This window comes from Schistocerca cancellata, chromosome 4, assembly GCF_023864275.1.
Source record: "Schistocerca cancellata isolate TAMUIC-IGC-003103 chromosome 4, iqSchCanc2.1, whole genome shotgun sequence".
NCBI lineage: Eukaryota > Metazoa > Arthropoda > Insecta > Orthoptera > Acrididae > Schistocerca > Schistocerca cancellata.
The window spans coordinates 124,569,839-124,596,352 of NC_064629.1; the positions used below are offsets into that span (position 1 = coordinate 124,569,839).

Below are 26,514 nucleotides of genomic sequence, written 5' to 3' on the forward strand. Positions count from 1 at the left end.
ATTCGAACCTGCGACCGTAGCAGTCGCGCGGTTCCAGACTGACGCGCCTAGAACCGCTCGGCCACACCGGCCGGCTTCTTGTTCGCATTGACGGCACTTTGAACAGTGGACGTTACATTTCAGATGTGTTACGCCCTGTGGCTTTACCCTTCATTCGATCCCTGCGAAATCCTACATTTCAGCAGGATAATGCACGACCGCATGTTGCATGCCTTTGCGGGCCTTTCTGGATACAGAAAATGTTCGACTGCTGCCCTGGCCGGCACACTCTCCAGATCTCTCACCAATTCAAAACGTCTGGTCAATGGTGGCCGAGCAACTGGCTCGCCACATTACGCCAGTCACTACTCTTTATGAACTGTGGTATCTTGTTGAAGCTGCATGGGCAGCTGTACCTGTACACGCCATCCAAGCTGTGTTTGACTAAATGCCCAGGCGTATCAAGGCCGTTATTACGGCCAGAGGTGGTTGTTCTGGGTACTGATTTCTCAGGATATATGCACTCAAATTGCGTGAAAATGTAATGACATGTCAGTCCTAGTATAATATACTTGTCCAATGAATACCCGTTTATCATCTGCATTTCTTCTTGGTGTAGCAATTGTAATGGCCAGTAGTGTAATACTTCGTACGCTGAGCTTATTTAGACATGGGTCTGTGTGCGCCTTTATCTATTGAAATGGCATCTCTGTCAGTACGCATCCTTTTCTTTATTGGATATAATGTCGACGAAGGTAAGGCACTGGACTTTCAGGGAGAAGCTAAAGTTCTCTTCAAACAATCCTAATCCAGGAGTGCTGTGGTCCCCGTAAATCGGTTAAGGCAAATCTAAGATGGTTTCTGTGCAAAGTACACACTCGATTCCGCCCCCAACGAACCGGTTGTCGATAAAATGATAACCGACATCTTCCTTCCTTTTCCTTCATCCTTCGGGGTGGTACATAGTCTTCGCCACTTTCGTCTGTTATAACAACCAGCTCAAAAATTTGTTGTGGCGTAAGTCTGGACAGCTGTCCCCCGAGTGGCAGAGTGGAGACCCGGCGCGTGGCGCGTGGGCCTTAAGAAGCGGCCGTGGGCCGCGGCCGGAAGCGGGCGTGGGCGGCGCCGGCGCCTGCCTGCTTGACCCCGGCCAGCTGCTCCTCTCCGTCTCGCCCGTCCCACACTCTTCTTCTTAGCCCTCCACCTTGGCGATCTCATAATCACGAACTCTGTAGCACACAAAAATTCTTGTTCCGAATAGGCAGCTACTGCCACTAAGAAGTGTGAAGTCTACATCTACATCTACATCTACATGATTACTCTGCAATTCACATTTAAGTGCTTGGCAGAGGGTTCATCGAACCACAATCATACTATCTCTCTACCATTCCACTCCGGAACAGCGCGCGGGAAAAACGAACACCTATACCTTTCTGTTCGAGCTCTGATTTCTCTTATTTTATTTTGATGATCATTCCTACCAATTTAGGTTGGGCTCAAGAAAATATTTTCGCATTCGGAAGAGAAAGTTGGTGACTGAAATTTCGTAAATAGATCTCGCCGCGACGATAAACGTTTTTGCTTTAATGACTTCCATCCCAACTCGCGTGTCATATCTGCCACACTCTCTCCCCTATTACGTGATAATACAAAACGAGCTGCCCTTTTTTGCACCCTTTCGATGTTCTCCGTCAATCCCACCTGGTAAGGATCCCACACCGCGCAGCAATATTCTAACAGAGGACGAACGAGTGTAGTGTAAGCTGTCTCTTTAGCGGACTTGTTGCATCTTCTACGTGTCCTGCCAATGAAACGCAACCTTTGGCTCGCCTTCCCCACAATATTATCTATGTGGTCTTTCGAACTGAAGTTGTTCGTAATTTTAACACCCAGGTACTTAGTTGAATTGACAGCCTTGAGAATTGTAGTATTTATCGAGTAATCGAATTCCAACGGATTTCTTTTGGAACTCGTGTGGATCACCTCACACTTTTCGTTATTTAGCGTCAACTGCCACCTGCCACACCGTACAGCAATCTTTTCTAAATCGCTTTGCAACTGGTACTGGTCTTCGGATGACCTTACTAGACGGTAAATTACAGCATCATCTGCGAACAACCTAAGAGAACTGCTCAGATAATCACCCAGGTCATTTATATACATCAGGAACAGCAGAGGTCCAAGGACGCTTCCCTGGGGAACACCTGATATCACTTCAGTTTTACTCCATGATTTACCGTCTATTACTACGAACTGCGCCCTTCCTGACAGGAAATCACGAATCCAGTCGCACAACTGAGACGATACCCCATAGGCCCGCAGCTTGATGAGAAATCGCTTGTGAGGAACGGTGTCAAAAGCTTTTCGGAAATCTAGAGATACGGAATCAACTTGAGATCCCCTGTCGATAGCGGCCATTACTTCTTGCGAATAAAGAGCTAGCTGCGTTGCACAAGAACGATGTTTTCTGAAACCATGCTGATTGCGTATCAATAGATCGTTCCCTTCGAGGTGATTCATAATGTTTGAATGCAGTATATGCTCCAAAACCCTACTGCAAACCGACGTCAATGATATAGGTCTGTAGTTCGATGGATTACGCCTACTACCCTTCTTAAACACTGGTGCGACCTGCGCAATTTTCCAATCTGTAGGTACAGATCAGTCGATGACCGAGCGGTTGTATATGATTGCTAAGTAGGGAGCTATTGTATCAGCGTAATCTGAAAGGAACCTAATCGGTATACAATCTGGACCTGAAGACTTGCCCGTATCAAGCGATTTGAGTTGCTTCGCAACCCCTAATGTATCTACTTCTAAGAAACTCATGCTAGCAGCTGTTCGTGTTTCAAATTCTGGAATATTCCATTCGTGAAGGAATTTCGGAAAACTGCGTTCAATAACTCCGCTTTAGCGGCACAGTCGTCGGTAACAGCACCGTCGGCACTTGTGGACGCGTAGTGGGATTGCCAATAATAGTAAAATATACGTAATGATTTTGATGACTGGGGGAGAAATGCGGTACACCGATCGTGAGAGTATACCCAGAAACCCGTTTGGAGTAACGTAGTCTTCGATTTGGAGACTAATACCATATCAGAAAGCAGTGTAAAACGTGGGTGCAATTTTGGATGAGCATTTCAATTGGGCAGAGAATACTGTCTTCATATGAGGGAAGAATTCCGCTTGCCTCTATGCCCCAAAAAGTTTCTAAACACAGGATGTGAAAAGTAAATGCGTGCAATCAGTCGTTCTGTCGATCCTCCACTATCGTGTAAATCAGCATGGTACAAGTAGTGAAAACACGAGACCGTTAGAGCTAACCGCGAATGCTTGTGTGCGGCACATATGCAATATTCGTCGATATGTCCATGTCTGCGCTTTATACACCCAGTGAGGGTAGTTGCGGCCAGACAAGTTACGGGGCTACCAAACTCTATGTCTGCTTCACCGGCTCCTCAGTGCCCAAGATTAAACGACTGTCAAGGGATCATAATATAAACAACAGGTCTCACTTATCTAGTATCGTTGCTTTGGAGTTTCATAAAACAAAAACATTGGCGAACTCCTTCGCTGTCGCAGCTGTCCGTTTCCCTGCATTCTACGCGTAAATCACATGTGCTACTACTTTCAAGGAAAAGTCGAAATTCATCCTGCCATCCTCATAGCGCTTCCCCAAAATTAACGTATATGGCCAACTTCCTCTGCGTCAAAAATCAAAATGAAAAAATCTGCGTGAAATCTTATGGAACAACTGCTAAGGTCATCAGTCCCTAAGCTTACACACTACTTAACCTAAATTATCCTAAGGACAAACACACACACCCATGCCCGAGGGAGGACTCGAACCTCCGCCGGGACCAGCCGCACAGTCCATGACTGCAGCGCCCTAGACCATTCGGCTAATCCCGCTCGGCTCAAAAATCAAAGCCAATGCTTCTATGTTCTCCCAGTTGTGCTTCTTTCCCTTTAGCTTTCCCTATGAGTCACGCCGTCTTCTCTTCCCTTATATTTCTTAAGTGCGTGTAATCACATTCGTCTTTCCCTTCCTCGTCCATTCCTTTCTCCATGTCCACTGCTGCTAGCGCACACAATTAAAAACCTATCTTACTGTAATCTCTGATTATTGTTATATTTACCATGTACGAGTTTAAATTGTGTGTATGTTTTTCTTATCTGTACTACTGTAATTTTCGTTTTTCTAAGTTTATTGTAACATGCTTAATGTAATATATGCAATGTAATATGTGTAGAACGCCTGCTTACGTGAAGAGGGAGCCTGATGTCCCTAATCTTGTCAAGTTAAATAAATATATAAATAAATGTTATACATATGATCAGTAACCTGTACAGCACGCACCAGAAATATTGTAATTCTGGAATTTCAGGAATCACGAAGCTTAAATTGGATGTGATCTTCTACCCACAGGCCATGACGGCACCACATCTGGGTTATGTGAAAGACGGATATCTATGAAATTCTTTGTCACTGTCGTCAGAGTACTATAGGGGAAACATCACGCATTGTAAAAGAAAAGAACAAAGAAAAGAAAAGAACAGCGACGGCACACTGGCCTTCTACAACCCAACAAATCTGTCGTGGGTGAACATTGCATTTCTGTTGTTCATTCAATAGATTACGAAAACGTGAAGATTTTGGACACAGCCTCATCTTATTGGCCCTCAGCGGTCAAGAAAACTGTCTAAATACAAATGGCGCACAACCTCTTCAACAAAGACGAGGGATTACTTCTAAAAATTAATGGTAACCTTTTATTTCATATCTTCGTTCTCAAAGGAATTTTTGCTCTCAGTCTTCGTTGTCTGGTATTCCAACACCCGCCATCAATTTTAATAATGAACTACCTAATTCATAACCATTCGGATTTGCTGACTTGGCTCTTGCAACTTTTCTACCTTAGGCCACTAAGTTTTATCTATGACTGTGGATTTGTGCCTACTGTATTATCTGTATCTACAGTATAGCTTCGAATGACGTGGTTTTAGCATTTGGGCGTATAGAGAGGTACGCTTGGACACACAGAATTCTGTCACCCACTCTTCTTAAAGACGGTGGTGCAGTTCATAGCTGAAATATCGGAAAACGAAGTATTCCTCTCCTGGATCCACCCCCGAAATAAGACGGAATATAAGAACCAATGGTAGTGCTAACCGCCGGCCGGCGTGTCCGAGCGGTTCTAGGCGCTACAGTCAGGAACCGCGCGACCGCTACGGTCGCAGGTTCGAATCTTGCCTCGGGCATGGATGTGTGTGCTGTCCTTAGGTTAGTTAGGTTTAAGTAGTTCTAAGTTCTAGGGGACTGATGACCTCAGAAGTTAAGTCCCATAGTGCTCAGAGCCACTTGAACCATTTTTGGTAGTGCTAACCTCGGCTGCACTCATCTACGAGATACGATACCCGAAATCCTGATGACAGACTGGACAGATAAGTCATCCTGAATGTGTGGTCAAATTATTGGCGACTGCAGCATGGAACCAGCCGTTCTTCCACGGCGCCTCACAGCCGAACAATATCTGCTCTTCCAAAGGCACGTACACCCTCCTCTGCTGGTGGAATTCCCTTTGATGGTGCAAAGGACCATTAGCTCACTACAAGGTGGTGATCCGACCCACTTCCGGGCACCATTGATTGGACCAGGAGGGCCATTTGCATGATCCGGCCAGACAACGAACCTCCCATTTTTGGATTTTTGAATGCAAGGGCACATGAAACATGTGTTAGCAGAGTTCTTGCAAGAAGATGAAATGGAACAACACATTCATGCTGCCTGTGACGCCAGTCGAATGAAATTGAGAGCGTTTGAACAAGTGTGGAAGTCTTTTTTCCGGCTACAGGTCTGCTGGGGACATTTCCACCCAGTCTTCTGGGCCATATGACAACATTTTCTTCCCCGGTAGTGTACTGTGCAGACTCTGGTAGGTTTTGAATAAAATGGCACCTAGCATGGAAACCGTGCATTGGCCGATATACCTACGTAAGACCTTATTGTTTTACAGGTCGTCTCTCGAGGTTTATTCTCATTGTAAACAATCAGTTCTTATGTAAAATTTAGAAAGCAGTATAGATATTTCTCTAAATCTGTATGCTGTCAAAGCCTTTGAACTGATAGAAATGGTATCTTTAGAAAATTGTTGCGAAATCTAGAAATACCTATAAAATGAATGACTGTTTAGGCTGAGAATTGCAGCTACCCTTTAATGTAAACATGATAATGTAGTGCACACGTGTAAAACTCGCCTGTCGTATCGTTATTGGAGGCATATTTGTGAACTAACAGCTCTAGGTAGGAATGAAGAGCGAAAAGAAAAGTTGCATGAAATTCAATGAAAACGATTATTGGTAAGCAGTACAGTTGTGTTAAGGACTTACAAGCATATAATGTGTGAGCCGATATTTCATCCATTGTCTACAGTGTTACGAAATGAAGTGTAGTACATACGAAAGCAGATCGTAGTCACAGCCAGGTTGAGTATCGTTGTGCTTACGTTCTAGAACAAGAGAGGCGGTGGTAGTACATAAAGGTCGAGCGCCGACAACCTCTATGCGAGAAAACGATCATTGAAGTTATCTCGCAGCCTCTACAAGCAAATGAATGGATTTTTTCTTCTCTGCTGCTCAAAATATAATTTACAGAGCTTGTGAACTATTTTTTGTGACGTTATTACTATATTCAACTTATGGTAATATGACTTCGTTCTAAGTTTCATAGTCTGTCCAAGGGTATGACGACCAGTAAGCACCCCTAACATTTTGCATCATTATCAACCGTATCGTATCTAACGTAACGTCTGCAGAGTTATAAGACGCTATTTTTTAAGCACTGAAAGTAAAAAAAAATAAGATTCGAAAAACTTCTTAAAGATTCCAATCAAACAAGGGAATTGTACAATCTGACGTGTCGAAACGAGTCCTGAAACTTTTCATACAGGAAGAATACGCCGAAAGAAACACAGTGTCAAAACTGTAGCTACTAAGACACATTACAAATATTTTCAAAAACAAAATCTGAAAATTGTGAAATTCGTAGCTCGTCAGGCGGCTGGAGAACTGTACACCCCTACCGTAGTTGTAGTAGACAGCGCATGCGCAACATGGCAGGCTCGTGTCCTTGGTTGTCGGCACATTGGTAAACAGATAACACGGCGCGACGTCATCGTAATTTGCAAAGCGATTTTCAGTTTTCGTTGATAGTTATGCCTGTCACAATTGTTCACAATTGCTATTCATTAGAATTCACAAGTTATTAAATATCCATAATAATTAGCAATTCCCTTTGCGGTATCGCGGAGTGATACACTGTTTTTTTTTTATTTAACATAAGAACTGATTGTTTACAATGTGAATAAACCTTGGGAGAAGATCTCTGAAACAATAGGTCTTACGAAGGTACGAGGGTAATCCCAAAATTAAGGTCTCCTATTTTTTTATAAGTAGACAACTCTGTTTGTGTGGCAGTTGGTCACACTGTTAATGAAGAGTGCTTCACGCGCTGTGTGTAAACATGCGCGCGCCGCCCTGAGGTGCTCAGTCTTGGCTTGGCAGCCGTTGAGAATAGAGCTCTCGTTGGATGTTACCACCAAGTATTCGGATTTTGAACGCAAAGGGCACTGCGCCGATCGAAATCCATCGCCAATTGACGGAAGTGTATGGTGAGTCGTGCATGGATGTCAAAAATGTTCGTAAGTGGTGTAGAGAGTTTGCAGTTGGTCGGACCGAAATTCACGACGAACAAAAGAGCGGGAGACCATCAATTTCTGAGGAGACAGTGTTGAAGGTTGGGCAAAGCATGCGTGAAGATCGGCAGATCACCCTCTGCGCGTTGGTTCCTGAGGTTTCCCGAAGCACCGCTCATAGAGTTTTAACGGAAACATTGAACTACTGGAAGGTGTGCGCAAGATGGGTGCGACGCATGCTGACTGAGGACCACATGCGGCAACGAGCTGATGCTTCCCGCGCATTTCTTCACCGCCGTGCAGCGGAATAGGACAACTTTCTGGACTCAGTTGTCACGGGTGACGAAACCTGGGCATACCACTTTACACCTGAGACCAAGCAACAATCACGCCAGTTCATAACTTTCTGAACAGCACGGTGGCGTGCTGATATGACGTGGGCATACAAAAACTGCCACAGCGTCTACAAAAATGCATCGACAGAAATGGTGATTATGTCGAAAAATAGCTAATGTTCAAGCTGTAAACTGATGTAAACCATTGTAGAAATAAATAGGTCTATATACTTGTAAAAAAATAGGATGCCTTACTTTTGGGATTACCCTCGTATATCGGCGAATGCCCGGTTGCCATGCTAGGTGCCATTTTATTCATAACCTACAGGAGTCTGCACAGTACATTACAGTGAAAAAATTTTGTCGTGTGGCCTATAAGATCGGTTGGAACTGTCTCCAACGGACGAGCGGGAATCAACACTGAAACCGCAACAAAGACTGCCACACTTGTTCAAATACGCTAAGCTCCATTCGACCGGAGTCATAGGCGGCATGAATGTGTTGTTCCATTTGATCTTCTTGGAAGAACCCTACAAACAAGAGATAAAACTGAACTAATTTTCTTTGTGTTCTTTAATATATGCTTGCCAGTGGCATCTGTCTCTGTGCAGGTTTCAGAGTTTCACAGTAATATGGAATCCAAGTAACGTTTTAAACTTCGCAAAGATGAAGTATGAAGAACATGGTATGCAATCAAAATCACCTACTTCCTCTGAAGAACTACATATGTGTTACTTATTAGTTAATTTCTTGGATATTCATTCGAATGATGCCGACATTTCGTTAGAAATGTGTAAACATTAGAAGAGACAAGGAATAACTCTGGCCGGCCGGAGTGTCAGAGAGGTTCTAGGTGTTTCAGTCTGGAACCGCGCGACCGCTACGGTCACAGGTTCGAATCCTGCCTCGGGCATGGATGTGTGCGATGTCCTTAGGTTAGTTAGGTTTAAGTAGTTCTAAGTTCTAGGGGACTGATGATCTCAGATGTTAAGTCCCATAGTGCTCAGAGCCATTTGCACCATTTGTATTTCACCCACAGTAGTCTCGAAAAAAAAAATGTTCCGTCTTCTTTTCCATAGGCCCTCCTCTGTTCCTAGTGGAGAGTTAACGTAATGACGCTAACATGAATCATTCGCACTTTTTCGTGAAGGCGTTTCCTATGCTTTAAGTGCTAAATGACATCGAGCAGTACTTTATACTTAAACACAGCTGTTGCTTCTGAAGAGACCAAGCTAATCTTCCCACAAGCCGGGTCTGCACTTTGATTTGTAGAGCAACAATTACGGGCCGGCCGGAGTGGCCGAGCGGTTCTAGGCGCTACAGTCTGGAACGGCGTGACCGCTACGGTCGCAGGTTCGAATCCTGCCTCGGGTATGACTGTGGGTGATGTCCTTAGGTTAGTTAGGTTTAAGTAGTTCTAAGTTCTAGGGAACTGATGACCTCAGAAGTTAAATCCCATAGTGCTCAGAGCCATTGGAACAATTACAGTGCCTTCTCCCTCAGCGGTTGTACCACTTGCGTGTCGAGTTTGTCCATTTGACGCAAACATACACAACACGGTTACTTAACGTACACAGAAGCATACGCAACACGTTTACTTTCTCTGTCATCGGTTGCGCCACCTTTGTGTCGAATTTATTCATTTGACATAAACATACACAGCACGATTACCTACACTACACATGTTAAACTGACACTCGTATACATTATTGAGCAACAAGTCCTATCATATGAAAAACAATGTTTCAATGAAAACGACGCAGCCTCTGTACAGAAATTTTTCTTGTCTCACGAATATATCGCTGCCATAATCAGCCTGAACGATGATGGCACATCGTATATTGATAGCAGATTACTGTGGTAGCTACAACCGAAATCGTATAATCTCATGTAACCATACTGAACCGTAACACTGTTTGTTTACTCTGTCTGAACAGCTTCTGCGTTTGCCTGATGCTATTGAAAAACAGTACACAACCAGAAAGAATCGCCCACGTTGTTTTGAAACATCCTGATAGCCCTGAGTAATCACAGGAGTCGAAACCAGAACCTTGCGTTTTGAGCTAGCCGTGCATGATTCGCTAGCCGCTCACACAGCTTCAGTTATGTGTGTATCTCTATACCACTTTCAAAAGGTCACAGAAGCTTCTCTACATACCTTGCTGGATTAGCACTTCTGGAGGAAAGTCAGATCAATCAGTAAGCTTCCAAAGAGTACCAAAGTTCCGCTCCGCATTACATGGTTAGCAGTACCAGCAGCAATAAAACAGGACTAATGCCTTCGTGACATGCTTATCCATTGATGTGCAGTTTCACCCAAAAATGTAACTTAAGTTAAATACTGTTTAGATATAAATCGAGTAAACCTCTGCCGTCAGTAGTCGTTGCCACGTCTTCCATCCCTCAAAAATATTTAGGTGCGATTTAATGCAGTTCGTGGATAGTAGACTTATTTGAGTGTTCTAGTGACAAATGGATGAATTAGAACTGTAGCACCCCTCGTACTCTTACAGATTTATGTACAGCCCTGCAGGATTCATGGTGTCAGTTCCCTCCAGCATTACTTCAGACCCTAGTCGAGTCCATGCCACGTCGTGTTGCGGCACTTCTGCGTGCTCGCGGGGGCTCTACACAATATTAGGCAGGTGTGCCAGTTTCTTTGGCTCTTCAATGTATAACGACATGGCGAGGATATATAAAAATAACCACTATTTACCTACAAAGTCACTGTGTCTGTCTAACCATTTATATTACAACACTATACATAATTTGATATCTCTCTGACAAAATACTTCAGTATTTCTTTTGTAAATAAAACCGCCTTTTCTTTCTGCACTGTAATTTAGTCCTCTCAGACGCGTATCGCCTTTTTTTTTAACTCTACATTAGCTTCAGCGGATAGTTTGTTGGCATTTGCGTTTCCTCGCATCTGGTCTGGAGGTCGCAGTACCATTTAATTTCCGAAACATAAGCACACTTTTGTTTCCAAACTTTTTCGTCATGTTTACTTTAATATTTATGTCTTTAATAGCACACTTTTCGAACAAATATCTATAACTAGTCGCAAAAGAGTAACAGCGCACCACAAAAATAAAGGTAAACATGATGAACAGTGTGAAGAAAAAGTTTGGAATATAAAAATGTGCTTAAGTTCGGGAAATTCAGTGATAGTGTGACCTCCGGACCAGATGTGAAGAAACTCAGATACCAACAAACTATCCCACTGAAGATGCCTTAGAGTAAAAAAAAAAAAAAAAAAAAAAGGCGAACCCCGTCTGAGAGAAATAAATTACAGTGCAGCAAGAAAAGGCGGTTTTATTTACAAAACAAATATTTCCGTGCCTGCTGCGAAGGATGGCCAGGCAAACAACTTTGTTAAAATACTTCAGTTTTGTTACTGGTGCGAGATAGAGTTTCAGTTTGCACTAAATGCTGTAACCGTAGCACTCTTTTCAGAACTGAGTTATTTTGTACTTGCTTTTTGTGTGTTTCTCAGTATCTCAGATAGGAAAAGTGGCGAGTCACGACTTTGTGCTGGTCCGTTGCTTATTGGTGACCGCCTACCGACGAACTGGTTTTCTCTGATGTGAACTGACAAGGGAACCTCCCCATCGCACCCCCCTCAGATTTAGTTATAAGTTGGCACAGTGGATATGCCTTGAAAACCTGAACACAGATCAATCGAGGAAACAGGAACAAGTTGTGTGGAACTATGAAAAAATAAGCAGAATATACAAACTGAATAGTCCATGCTCAACATAGGCAATATCAAGGACGGCGGAAGCTTAGGAGCGCCGTGGTACCGTGGTTAGCGTGCGCAACTGCAGAACACGAGATCCTTGGTTCAAGTCTTCCCTCGAGTGAAAAGTTTATTTTCGCAATGTTATGATCTGTCCGTTCGTTCATTGACGTCTCTGTTCACTGTAATAAGTTTAGTGTCTGTGTTTTGCGACCGCACCGGAAAACCGTGCGATTACTAGACGAAAGGACGTGTCTCTCCAATGGGAACCGAAAACATTTGATCGCAAGGTCATAGGTCAACCGATTCCTCCACAGGAAAACACATCTGATGTATTCTATACGACACTGGTGACGGCATGTGCGTCACATGACAGGAATATGTTTTCGACCCACCTAACTTGTACACTTGGCGAATGAGTAAAAAGATTCTTCCACCTTGCCCGATTTAGGTTTTCTTGTGGATGTGATAATCACTCCCAAAAAAACGATGAAAACATGAGTGTTTGTCACATAAACTGCAACAAATGAATGCAACAGTTTCGCAGTCGCACAGTTTTCCCTGTGCTCTGTCAAAACATATGTTTTTAACGTTTTCAAATTTTTCCGTGTGTAGACCGTCAAATCCTGCATATGTCCAAGCAAACCTGAACATGTCATGGAATCTTGGAGAGCGAAGTTGATTATGTGTGAGTGCCTGAACTTCGATAATTGTCTGAAAATAAAAAATTAAAATTTTCACCCGAGGGAAGACTTGAACCACGGACTTCTCCTTTCGCAGCTGCTCACGCTAACCACGTGACCATGGCGCTCCTAATCTTAAACAGCCTGGATGTTGCTTATGTTGCACATGGACTACTCAGTTTGTATATTTTGCTTATTTTTTTCATAGTTCCATACAACTTCTTCCCGTTTTCTCGATTGATCCGTGTTTAGTTTTTCAAGGCCTGTCCACTGTGCCTACTTATAACTAAATCTGAGGGGGGTGCGATGGGGAGGTTTCCTTGTGAGTCCGTTGTTCTCTGTGAGACCCAGTTACCGTATACGGTAACCAAAAATGGACACCTCGTAGTTTTTCTTTCACTTGAGAAGGTAGACCTAATGGCTCAATCCTGTGCTGGATGATGAGAAGGTGTGTGTTCGTAAGACAGACTCACTGCTTAATTCAGAGGAAGAGAGCTCAAGCACATATCATTGACATCAGAGTCGTTAGTGACTAATTATAATAGTGAAGGATCAAAAAAGATGCAGGCCGCGCCGTTCGCGAAGGAACTGTTCCTGTGTTCTGCTGAAGCGATTAAGATGGTTGTTCCAAGCTGTTGGCAGCTTGGTTCAGTAAACACCACCCAATTAAAAGAGAGAGAGAGAGAGAGGCTTACCTAAATACTGTAAAGAAAGAAACGAGAAAATTATTTAATGAATTAGCAGCGTCTGTTACTCGACAACGCCAAATGTATGACGGGAACAGCAAGGCTGTCAGAATTTCCAGGTTCTGATGGCGTTAGGATCGGTCGAAAATGGACGAATGTCACCATGAGCCATCCTAAAACAAGGATGTCTCGTCGGCCTTCCCAGCCTGGATGAGGGGAAAGAGAAATTGTTCCGCCTGTCAGTAAAAGAAAAAAATGGTTCACATGGCTCTGAGCACTATGGGACTTAAACATCGGACGTCATCAGACCCCTAGAACTTAGAACTACTTAAACCTAACCAACCTAAGGAGATCACACACATCCATGCCCGAGCCAGGATTCGAACATGCGACCGTAGCGGCCGCGCGGTTCCAGACTGTAGTGCCTAGAACCGCTCGGCCAGCGACAGTGCAAGACTGTTACGTAAAAAATTCTATGCGTATCATTGCAAAAATACTCGACTACGACTACAGTAGCCCCTTTCTGTTTTTTTTTTTTTTCCTCAATCCAGGCCTCTCTTGACTTACTTTTTATAAAACTGGTATAAGTCTCGTTTAGTATTTGCGAATTATTCTTTTATCATTTGCTAGGTGATCCATAAGAAGAATCCCTTCCGAATTCCAGAACTCTTCCCATAAACTATCTGGGGAGATACCAGGGCACAGGTCTACGGTCTACCATCGAGTGGTTTAATTCCTGTTTCATTTCCGTCCATAAGAAACAATCATTCGACGGTTCGGTATTCCATTCCATCAGTCTGAACCAACGACAACACAACTGCTTTAAATATACACTATAGTGTATACACCGTCACAAATACATGAAGAACCTGATTAATTAAACTGTTTTGCTGACCAAGTTGACTGTAAGATTTACCAACATAATAGAAACGAAATTTAACTGATATTTACATTATTTTAGTACCAGTCCGAGAAATTGTTACCTTTCCTTCGTGTTTGGAATAAGCTGGAATCAAAACAGACATGGTTAACCGATTCGGCTCATATTTGGCAAGTTCCGTGTGTACTACCTAAAATGAAAGATTCTAGGACATTTATTTCAACAGACCCCGTTTTCGAGAAAAATGCCGCTAAAGTTTATGACGATCAATCGACCAGAACTGACAGATAACTAAAAACTGAGTAGTTTTCAATAACATACATTCACGCATATTTTCCAAGAAATCGAGGAAAGGACCTTTTTCGACTGTCGCTCATGTACCCGTAAGGTGGTTGTCGTTGTAGTCTTCAGTACGGAGACTCATGCAGCTCTCCATCCCACTCTATCCTGTGCAAGCCTCTTTATCTCCGAATAACTACTGCAGCCTACATCCTACTGAATCTTCTTACCGTATTCATCTCTTGGTCTCGCTCTACGATTTTTGCCTCGACGCTTCCCTCCAGTACTAAATTCGTGATCACTTGATATCACAGAATGTGTCCTACCATCCGATCCCTTCTTCTAGTCAGTTTGTGCCACAAATTTCTCCCCGATTCTGTTCAGTACCTCCTCATTAATTATATGAATTACACATGTAATCTTTAGCATTCTTCTGTAACACCACATTTCAAATCTGTTCTCTCCTTGTCTAAACTGTTTATCGTCCATATTACACTTCCACACATGGCTACACTCCAAACAAATACTTTCAGAAAAGACTTTCTGACACTTAAATCTGTACTCGATGTTAACAAATTTCTCTTCACTATTTCATCTCTCAAAGCTACTCATTCCTCTTCTACTACTGTATTCCTTTCCCCTCTTCTGGTCAATGGTTCCCCAATGCTCTCTACGAAAATCTACACAGCCTCTAGTTCCTCTAATTTATCTAGGTCCCATCTCCTTGAATGTCTACCTTTTAGCAGTTTCTTCAGTTTTAATCTACAATACATAATCAATAAATTGTGATCAGAGTCCACATCTGCCTCTGGAAATGTCTTACAGTTTAAAACTGGTTCCGAAATCTCTGTCTTCCCATTATACACTCCTGGAAATTGAAATAAGGACACCGTGAATTCATTGTCCCAGGAAGGGGAAACTTTATTGACACATTCCTGGGGTCAGATACATCACATGATCACACTGACAGAACCACAGGCACATAGACACAGGCAACAGAGCATGCACAATGTCGGCACTAGTACAGTGTATATCCACCTTTCGCAGCAATGCAGGCTGCTATTCTCCCATGGAGACGATCGTAGAGATGCTGGATGTAGTCCTGTGGAACGGCTTGCCATGCCATTTCCACCTGGCGCCTCAGTTGGACCAGCGTTCGTGCTGGACGTGCAGACCTGGTGAGACGACGCTTCATCCAGTCCCAAACATGCTCAATGGGGGACAGATCCGGAGATCTTGCTGGCCAGGGTAGTTGACGTACACCTTCTAGAGCACGTTGGGTGGCACGGGATACATGCGGACGTGCATTGTCCTGTTGGAACAGCAAGTTTCCTTGGCGGTCTAGGAATGGTAGAACGATGGGTTCGATGACGGTTTGGATGTACCGTGCACTATTCAGTGTCCCCTCGACGATCACCAGTGGTGTACGGCCAGTGTAGGACATCGCTCCCCACACCATGATGCCGGGTGTTGGCCCTGTGTGCCTCGGTCGTATGCAGTCCTGATTGTGGCGCTCACCTGCACGGCGCCAAACACGCATACGACCATCATTGGCACCAAGGCAGAAGCGACTCTCATCGCTGTAGACGACACGTCTCCATTCGTCCCTCCATTCACGCCTGTCGCGACACCACTGGAGGCGGGCTGCACGATGTTGGGACGTGAGCGGAAGACGGCCTAACGGTGTGCGGGACCGTAGCCCAGCTTCATGGAGACGGTTGCGAATGGTCCTCGCCGATACCCCAGGAGCAACAGTGTCCCTAATTTGCTGGGAAGTGGCGGTGCGGTCCCCTACGGCACTGCGTAGGATCCTACGGTCTTGGCGTGCATCCGTGCGTCGCTGCGGTCCGGTCCCAGGTCGACGGGCACGTGCACCTTCCGCCGACCACTGGCGACAACATCGATGTACTGTGGAGACCTCACGCCCCACGTGTTGAGCAATTCGGCGGTACGTCCACCCGGCCTCCCGCATGCCCACTATACGCCCTCGCTCAAAGTCCGTCAACTGCACATACGGTTCACGTCCACGCTGTCGCGGCATGCTACCAGTGTTAAAGACTGCGATGGAGCTCCGTATGCCACGGCAAACTGGCTGACACTGACGGCGCGGTGCACAAATGCTGCGCAGGTAGCGCCATTCGACGGCCAACACCGCGGTTCCTGGTGTGTCCGCTGTGCCGTGCGTGTGATCATTGCTTGTACAGCCCTCTCGCAGTGTCCGGAGCAAGTATGGTGGGTCTGACACACCGGTGTCAATGTGTTCTTTTTTCCATTTCCAGGAGTGTATAATCAATCTGAAACCTTCCGGTGTCTCCAGGTCTCTTCCACGTAATCAACTTTCTTTCATGATTCAAAATTCTACCAGGCGGCTTCGTCTTTCATTCCCTTTCCCCGAGTCCATATTCAAAACAATGGTTCAAATGGCTCTAAGCACTATGGGACTTAACATCTGAGGTCATCAGTCCCCTAGACTTAGAACTACTTAAACCTAACTAACCTAAGGACATCACACACATCCATACCCGAGGCAGGATTCGAACCTGCGACAGTAACAGCAGCGCGGTTCCGGACTGAAGCGCCTAGAACCGCTCGGTCACAATGGCCGGCAGTCCATAGTCACCTACTGTTTTTCCATTTCTTCCTTTTCCTACTGTCGAATTCCAGTCCTCCATGACCATTAAATTTTCATCTCCCTTAACTATCTGAATAATTTCTTTAACTCATACTTTTCTTCCACCTCTTCATCATCTGCGAAGCTAGTTGACATATAAGCTCGTACTACTGTGGTGGCTGTAGGCTTAGTGTCTATCTTGGTTACAATAATGCGTTCATTATGCTGTTCGTAGTAGCTTATCCGTATTCCTATTTTGTTATTCGCTTTTCACGATGCGATAACGATTCATAGCATAATTCATGATCAGCTTTTTGCGCCAATTTTTCAGGCAATGGTATCGTATGCGTGGTATGCATTAAAATTAATTCCAGAAAAAGAAATATTTTAAAATGTAAACCAAGTTTGTTTTTCCTCGAATCTTCGGACGCAACGATGTATGCACGTAAAGGCTGCTTTTGTTAGATGTTCTTTGTGCCTTGGGTGTATTTACTTTAAATGTTTGTATGATATGTACCATCCATCTAGTTGTTCGAAGGAAATTGCGGACATGTAACAGAGTGAGTGCAGGAGTCATAGTAAAGCAACCAGAATCAAATTTTTAATTCTTTACTAATCCAAGTCGTTAGAGAAATTTATTTGCGTACGTAGTTATTATCCCATATCGCTTTATGTATCTTATTAACCCGCCCAAGTCCATCTATTTCGGAAAAAAAAAAATGCAAACTGCAACGGGTAATCAAACACAGGTTCGCCACTCCGAAGAGAAAATACGCGTTTGTTGATAAAAAATGTTTAACTTTCTATTTTCTGTGCATTCCGTCAATTCAGAGTCGATTGCGGGCCGTGAACTATAGCGGTAATTTTCTCAAAAACGCGGCGTTGTTGAGGGAAAATATGTTAGTCTTTCATTTCAGGTTGTACACAAATGACTTACAATACATGAACCGAATCGGTTGGTCGTGCTTGAGGCCTTCCCCTTGTGAGCGCTATTGTGTCCGTCCATTACATCGTTGGGAACAGAAATTGCTTGAAAAGCGACCAAGGTGTGCACACAAGAAAGAGCCATTTCATCAAGACAAAACCACAGCATGTTCAGCATTGGCCATATTGGCGAAAGTGCACAATCGTAATTCGAACTGAAATATCCAGAAGAACAACTTTTTCCTTGAAGCGAGTTACGCAAACGTGAATGTTGCAGACGATTTAATACAATATTTAAAGAAAATTTTTCTTTCGTGCTAATATATGTTGCTGAGGAGTATTCAAAAGACACTATGTAAATTTTTAATGCTTATACATAGGTTTCCAGCGTAGTTAGGTTCTAATAACTCTTGTTCCACTAATAACTAATAACCTCTGACAGATGTAAGTATAAAAATTGGTGTTGAAAAGATCAGCGTTTATTTTCATAAATAACAAAAGCGTGATAAAGCGTAATAAAGTCGTTTAAATCCAGTTTTCTTGTAAATTTTAAAGTTGAAACTCAGTTTGGTACTGGAAATTGCTTCTCATCTCTTTCGTAATATGTTGCAGGACTCTGTGATACACATCTGATTGTATTACACGTCAGAAAGGCGTATGGTACAATCCAGAAATCAAGGAAGCAGGTAATAAAGAGCAGTTGCAAAGGATGGATTATACAGGTGTGACGAAGTTGAAGACAGTTTAAAATAGATGAAAACCCGAAAATCGCCAGGACTAGATGGAATAAGTACCGAACTGATTAAATACGGGGGAATCCTCTTAGGATTAAGAATGCTGTAGCTTTTTGACACGTATTGGTTAAAATGTGATACCAGAGGAATGGAAAATAGTGCAAGTTTTTCAATGTACAGGGTGGACCAGTTTAATATATGACGGGGATAGAGATATTATACAGCAAATTGTTTTAGATAAATGTTGTAGGTGGTTAAGAGGGTCACTCATTGCTCCTAATAACTGTGAGCTTGAACGTGATTTTCAAGGCGATATGAAGATGAAAGAAATTTTTTTAATAAGAACTCCAGTTTTTTATTTAAGACATGAAAAAAATCGGCATATTTTACGTATAAAATGATACATTATTCATGGGCATCGTAAGGTTCAGTGTATGTCCATAAGCAAATATATTTCTAGTTCTAATAGGGATTAATTCGGAAGAGAGGAGGGATTCAACCAAATAGACTGTCAGATCTCAACTGGAAGGGGCGTAAGGAGTCACGTATCATTACTAATAATCATGATCTGAAAGGCACCTACCGAAGGTCATTCGAAGGTTGAGTTTTGTTTCACGGAAACCCCTATTTGTGACGTCGGATTTGGAGAGAGCGAAGAGATTTGAACTTTAAATTTTAATTGACGTGGTAATTGGCAAAAATAAATAAATCACAACGTATAAATGTTATTTTGACATTTTCAAGAGAGAACAAACATAAATAAATCGTAGAGCATTGATTTAAAAGCCGCTGAGTGCGTCCCCTCTCATTCCTCTGGTTGCCCATTCCTGTTTGTATTTAACACTGTATGTTGCTATATTCCTCTTTTATTCAGAGTTAATCCCTACTAGACCTAAAATATATTTTTTTATTTGACCTTTATTGAACCTTGCCATAATCTTAAATAATGTATCATTTTATACGTAAAACTTGCTGCTCTTTACAAACTTCCAGTCAGATACTGGGGTTTCCATTAAAGAAAATCCCTTTAATATCCAAATCACCTTGAAAATCACGTTAAAAGTCCCTGCCAATCGTAGAAATGCTTGACACTCTTTGCAACCTTTTATCTAAAACATTTTGCTGTACCTCATATCCAACCCGAGTTATTCCCCATTATGAATTAAAATGGTCCGCCCCGTATAAGAAAGGCGAAAGAGGTAATACATCTAACAACAGAAGTATTCTGAAAACTGCATACAAGACCTACAGTAAAAAATAAATGAAAAGGTGCAATATATCTCGGACGTCATTTTAACGGGCGAACAAGCAGTTTTCCGAAAGTGAACATTATACATAAATGATGTTTTTGTACTGAAACAGATAATGCGAAAGAAACGAGAATTTAATCTGGAAACTCACCTAGCATTTGTGGATGAGGAAAAATCATTTGACACATTTCACAAAGATAATCTGCGGGTAATAATGGAAAAAATAGGAATTCCTAAATATCTTATCCAAATCGCAAAAAGTCACCAGAGTTACAACTGGCACGGATAAAGAGATAAAGTCCGAAATACAAACAAATCAAACAAATTAAGGGTTAAAATATGTTGTAGTTTGTCTTCAACATTCTTCAGTATCTGTACAGATAAACACTATCACAGAATGGAAAACACATACAACACCATCAGGCATAAGTATTGGGAAGCATGAACATACGATGGCGTACTGAAAAATAATGCCTCGCAATTTTTATGTTAAAATTCTTAAATCTTTTTAAATAAAACAAACCTTGTTAACATTCTACGTATTTATTTTTCTTGTCTACATATTTGCAGCCATATGTCGATAGAGGGCTCAGAGTTGTAGTGTGTAACATGGTGGGGGCACAAAGAGTAGACATTACATAAACTAAATGAGGCAAGTGCAAGCTTCAGTCTGACTATATCTGCAAATGAAACTGAAACCGTGGCCATTTTCGGTTTTGACACTGTGCGAACAAAAGCAGTCCTCAGTAATAAAACGATAGCACAAATAATCCGTTTCAGTTATTTAGGATGCGACATATCATATTATAAAGATATGGATATTCAGAGAAAACTTATCCTATGTATATGTGGAACAGTAAGGAGAACACTTAACGGTAACAGAAAGAAAGAGAAGTAACTAAAATTTTATGTAGTAATGACAATTTCCACTTTTTATTATATGGGGCGGGAAGTTTGGGGCTGAAAAATAAAGATTTATGGGAACCAGAATAATCAAAAATTAAATGTCAAAGATTAGTGAAAGGCTGCAATAGGAAAGACTAAATTACAAACTAATTAATAATTGAATAATTAGGGATGTAGTTAATAACACAATAACACAAATTGCAATCGAGTACAAAGAAAAATGGAGAGATCACGTGCTTCGTATGTCACCATTAACCCAACTAGCAACAGATTATAAACCATGGAGCAAGACAAGTGTGGGAAGACCGACGAAGAGATGCCGAGGCCGGAGGACGCCCTAGCCCTAAACCTGGAATGTCAGAAGAAGAAAATAATGTGGTAGTGTCGTGTACGATCCCTGCGTTGTTTTAGTATAGTTTCCTTTCAGTACCATCTCATATTAAATTGTGGATTTGGGACAAATAGTAAAGCAGCGAAATACAGCTGTGACGATCTTCTTACTGAAAAGTTAACAAACCATCTCTAACAAAATCTTTATGAATGACATCACAGTTTTGATACCACCGACTGTGCATCGTTCACAGCTCAGTGTTTCTAGAGTATTCGTGAGACAACCTGATCTTAACGAGTCTGGGAAGTGCTCTTCTCCTTGAATGGGGTGTTAAATACTGATGTCCACCAACACTCAATGTCCTCTTTATTTGGCACCCATCGATCTGGATTGGTTATTAGGGGAATTTCTGTTAGAAATATTTCTGTGGGTTCAGGTCTATTTATAAGTTTTTTCAACGTATTTGCAAAGTACTCTGCAATTCTTTTTTTCTGGTCGTTAAGTGCCAATTCCACGTTTTCGTTCTTCGAGCAGAGATTTTGTGGCTGGTACCTATTTGCCACTGTTTTGAAAGTTTTTTAAAAATTTCTTGTATTCTTACCAATTGTTCTTCTGAATTTTCTCTCGTTCCCAAACTGTGCATTAAGATCGCTCATTAGAAATTTCACACGTTTTTGTGGAATTTTAGAGATTGCGTTTGCTCTCACCTCCCATGACTTATTTACCTTTACTAGGTGTCTTTTAGTTTTTGGTTGATCAGCATACATGCATCAATTGCTATGCACATTTTATTTGCATATTTCAAGGAAACTGTCCTTAATCTGTTACACGTCTTACTTTGATTACGGTACTAAGAATGTCGCCTGAAACTGCGAATGCGACCTCAAGATGGGGAACAATTTTAAGGATTCTTTTGTCTGTTTTCATTTTGAACTAGGAGTAATTTACAAGATCCATGTTGTTCCCTCGTGGAAATCTAGTTACTTGATGGCTAAAATTTGAAACTCTATTTCTTTAAATGTTTCTTCTACTCTGTAGTGCTCTCCTCGCTTTAGGCGTCAGTTAATGTTGTTTGTACCAAACAAAGCTTTGATTTTGGGGTTGAGTTCGCAAGAGGACTCAGCTTTCCTGTCACTTGGGATATAACGTCACAGCCTAGAGTTCTCAGAATGCGAAAGACTAGTTGAACCACTGATGGCAGAGGATTTGTTATCTATTTGGATAATTTGGGATTACTTGGAACTACAGAGTTGGGTTTGTAAAGATAGTTCAATGGTTAAGCTTGGAGGCGATAATTCCAGAATTTTAACGTCTGATCACACTTGCGGTGAACAGACGTCGACCACTTTGCCGCTTGTTCCAAGTCAAACGCAATTTGAGTTTTGTAAATGCGATGCTTCTTTCACTAGTTTCGCCGTACCGATATCCATTCTCTCCATCTTCGCTACCGTTCAGGTCTTCGCTGTCTCCCTGGCAATGTTCCCTCACGCGGTTCTGTCACACGGGCCAGGTTCCTTAAAGATGTTGTTTTTCCTTCCCCTCCTCCTTTCTCATCACTTTCAGGATGAAATACCGGCCTTGGGACCAGTAAAGTAGATTTGACGAGACTATAATTATATTTTATAAATTAGTTTCACTAGTCGAAAAAAAAATACTTAATTGTACATGTTTTTGTTGCAGCTAACCACAAAGTCGCAGACATTAACAGAAAACCCAAGAACTCTTCCCAGATGGTGAGTTGAATGTCGTTCAGTAATTTACATATTTATATAATATTTTTTTGATAATACTAATCGCTATATTTCGAAAGTTTTAACCTTTATCGTGATGTGTACACAAATAAACCGAACGAGGCATTTGACTCAGTAAGACATTTCACTCACATACGTTAAAGGATTTTCATTTTTTAGCTGACGTCGTTAACTAGAAATTTATAGAAGAATGCTAAATCACGATTTATTTATTGCTTTAGTAGTCCTAAAGCATTTCATTCTGGAAAGATTATCAGTGAAAACTGCACATTTTTAGCCCGACTGGTTAATAATGTCAGAGCCTGAAAATTTGTGTTTTCGTTCTTGGCTACATCGTATCCTCAAAATACGTTTAGAAAATAATGAGTTACCAGAAGTGGATTTAAATGTTTGTCCATTCACTGAAGTATTGTGTATTCACTGAAGTATGTGTGTATGAATTCCTAAGGGACCAAACTGCTGAGGTTATCGGTTCATAGACTTATACACTATTTAAACTAACTTATACTAGGAACAACACACACACACACAAACACACACACACACACGCCCGGGGGAGCACCTACGGCAGGAGGGGCCGCGCAATCCGTGACATGGCGCCTCAAACCGAGCGGCCACTCCGCGCGGCGCGTCGTGTATGTGAGTTGAATACTTTCGTGAGATGCGCCACAAGTGATTGTTAATAAACCTCCGTCTAGGTGAACGGACTGCAATCCGCCAATCAAAAAATTAAAAAAATGATTATATATTTCATATTTATGTATTTCCCTACGCAAATGTCGGAGTAGGGTTAGGTTTTCCGTGATTTCCCTACAAAAAAAAAAAAAAAAAATGTGTGTGAAATCTTACTCACTACTTAACCTTAATTATCCTAAGGACAAACACACACACCCATGCCCGAGGGAGGATTAGAACCTCCGACGGGACCAGCAGCACAGTCCATGACTGCAGCACCTGAGACCGCTCGGCTAATAGCGCGCGGCGATTTCCCTACATCGCTCCAGGCAAATACCAGGATGGTTCCTTTGAAACGCGCAGCTGCTTTCCTTCCCCATCGTTTCGCAAGCTGAGCTTGTGTTCCGTCTGTAATGACAGCGTTGCCGATGGGCCGTTAAACTCTAACCTTCCTTCCGTCCTTTCCTTCCTTCCTTCCTTCGGAATAAGGCAGAAGCAGGTTTTTTTTCTATTGGAAGGAACACCGAATCGTACTGCATATCTTAACCAAGGGTTTTCAGAATTATGACAGTTAAAGGACACGACTGCTTCAGGCAGAACAAGACAGATGTCTCGAACGCTAGGTATTCAGCAGTCTAAGGCGAACATGACTGTTTTTGAACAATTTTATGTGACATATACTATTTAATTATATTGTGTACCATGAAACTGGAGAAAAAAAGAAAATACAGGGGCAGTATTTGAACCTGTACTATCATCACGATAACCATGAACCTTATCCTTTGCGCTAACCTCGCTGGGCAAAACAAATCTTACTTTACGGGTGTAGGAGGTAGGCATAAAACTTCAACATCGATTTTCTCGGAAAGAAGGGTCCGTCGTTTGGAAAGCCGCTAGCCAGGTACTCAAGACAATTCCCTGTATAACATAACTAAGACTCATCAAAATCCTTGATTAACAGGTCTAATTGCCCTCTTGTCAGATTGAACCATTCCTTTCCAAAAAGTAACTGACGCCTTACGTCTTTATCCGCTCACCAGACAAGATATGAGCCACCGCCGTAAAGGGACATTGGAGTCGCTTTGGAGCCCCTTAGACGGTATAGATCTGGTAGCAGGCGGTAACATGAATCTACCGCTATTGTAAGTCATGTCAGTGAAGTGGTGTGCATGTGCCAGTCGGTTGTCAGGAATCACCGCATGGGCCGCTTCGAGACGCGACAGAATGGTTCGAATGAGCTGTTGTGTTTGGACGTGCACGTGACCACTCCGTGAATCAAATTGACCTGTTATTGTTGTATCAACGTGCACTATCCACCGCGTCTACAAGGAATGGTGTACCACTCACAGTAATATTATGTAAACTGAAGGAGAGCCACCTATTCGCAGTCTTTGTCTATGTCCTCCATGCTCGCTCGCTACTTAGAGATTCTCACAGAAGGTTCCGGCCGCTGTGGCCGAGCGATTCTAGGCGCTTCAGTCTGGAACCGCGCGACCGCTACGGTCGCAGGTTCGAATCCTGCCTCGGGTATGGATCTGTGTGATGTCCTTATGTTAGTTAGGTTTAAATAGTTCTAAGGACTGATGACCTCAGATGTTAAGTCCCATAGTGCTCAGAGCCATTTGAAACAATTTGAACGAATTTCCCCGCCGACTCGTGTTCAGTGATGAGGCGACGTTCAACCCAAACGGTAAAGTGAAACGTCGCAACGTCCGCATATTGAGGCACGGAAAATCCCAATCTCACAGTGGAGATTGAAAGAGATTCTCCAAAAGCGAATGTCTTCTGTGCTGTGTCACGTAGGAAAGTTAAGGGCTCTGCTTTTTTCCCTGGGAAAACTGTGACGGATATGACGTTACACTGGTTGTTTCCGAGAGTGACAGCTGATAACTCAGACTTCATATTCCAACAAGACGGAGCTACACCTCGTTGGCACAGAGAAGTGCGTCGCCATCTGAAAAAGGAACTTCCGAAGAGATGGGTTGCGCGGTGTGCTCAGGATGATTTGGTACTCTTCAGGTGGCCCCCAAGGTCTCCCGACCCTACAGTTTGTGATTTTTCCTTTGGAGATACGTGAAAGACAGTGTGTACGTACCACCTATTCCGACAACACTGCCTGAACTCCAGAATCGCGCCACTACTACTCTGGCGAACATTGACAGGAACATGCTCGAACGTGTATGGGCTGAGCTTGACTACCGCATAGATGTGTGTCATGTTATACGATGAGAGGACATAGAACATTTGTAATGATGTGTAACAAACTTGAAAATGTGCTTTTTCATAAAATGTATCAATCAGTATTTTTCATGTGGTACTTTGTGAAATACATTCATCCAAAACCCGATGTAGCATTTTTAATCATTCTGTAATAATTAAACTCCTCGTTTCAAACTGAATACACAAAACAAAAAATTGTCACCCCAGGAGGTACAACTCTAATGCCGTACAACACCGCCTCTGGTCCGCGTATTGGTCTCAGTTCGGCAAGGAGTTTCTTATCCACCAGAAGCGTCTCATTTGTGATTACATTCCGTAGGCTACCAGATTGCGGGGAAGTTGAATGCCACGTTTCATCTGCTGGTTCAAATAATGCTAACTATTTTCTATGGGATTAAAGCGGGTCATTTTGAGGACCCAGGCGAGGTGTGATAAGACCCCTGGCTGTACATCAAATCAGGAACGTATGCTAGCAACGCTGTGAACACGGCTATTGTCATGTTGCAAGAGGGGAGTGTCCACCGCATGCCTATCATGAAAATGTAGAATAAAGGTCAAAACAAGGCCATCAAGAATGCTGAAATAAATAACCTGTTTGGTGCTTATGGTTACCTGAATGCGTGGGGTCTAGTCATGGGTCAAGAAACTCACCGAAAACGTCACAGAACAACCTACAGGCTCCATACAGTACGTATTAAACGGTTCATTAGGTTGTCGCTGCGCGTAACACGTTACATCATTTGCGGAAGAGGCAAAACTGCGACTCCTCGGACCTTGCTACGCTACCCTGCACTCCAGTCACTTACTGTCCGGTTTCTGTGTCCAAAAAATGGTTCA

At 42.7% G+C, this 26,514-nt stretch overlaps 1 protein-coding gene across 1 annotated transcript in view; it reads left to right on the forward strand.

Moving 5' to 3' along the window:
* The window catches only part of LOC126183922 (protein sickie-like), a 366,138-nt gene extending 343,365 nt beyond the window's left edge, over positions 1-22,773 (forward strand). Inside the window, exon 3 of the mRNA XM_049926268.1 lies at positions 22,712-22,773. Within this exon, the coding sequence (XP_049782225.1) occupies positions 22,712-22,773 (62 nt within the window). The remainder of the gene's footprint in view (positions 1-22,711) is intronic.
* The last annotated feature ends 3,741 nt before the right edge of the window (positions 22,774-26,514 follow it).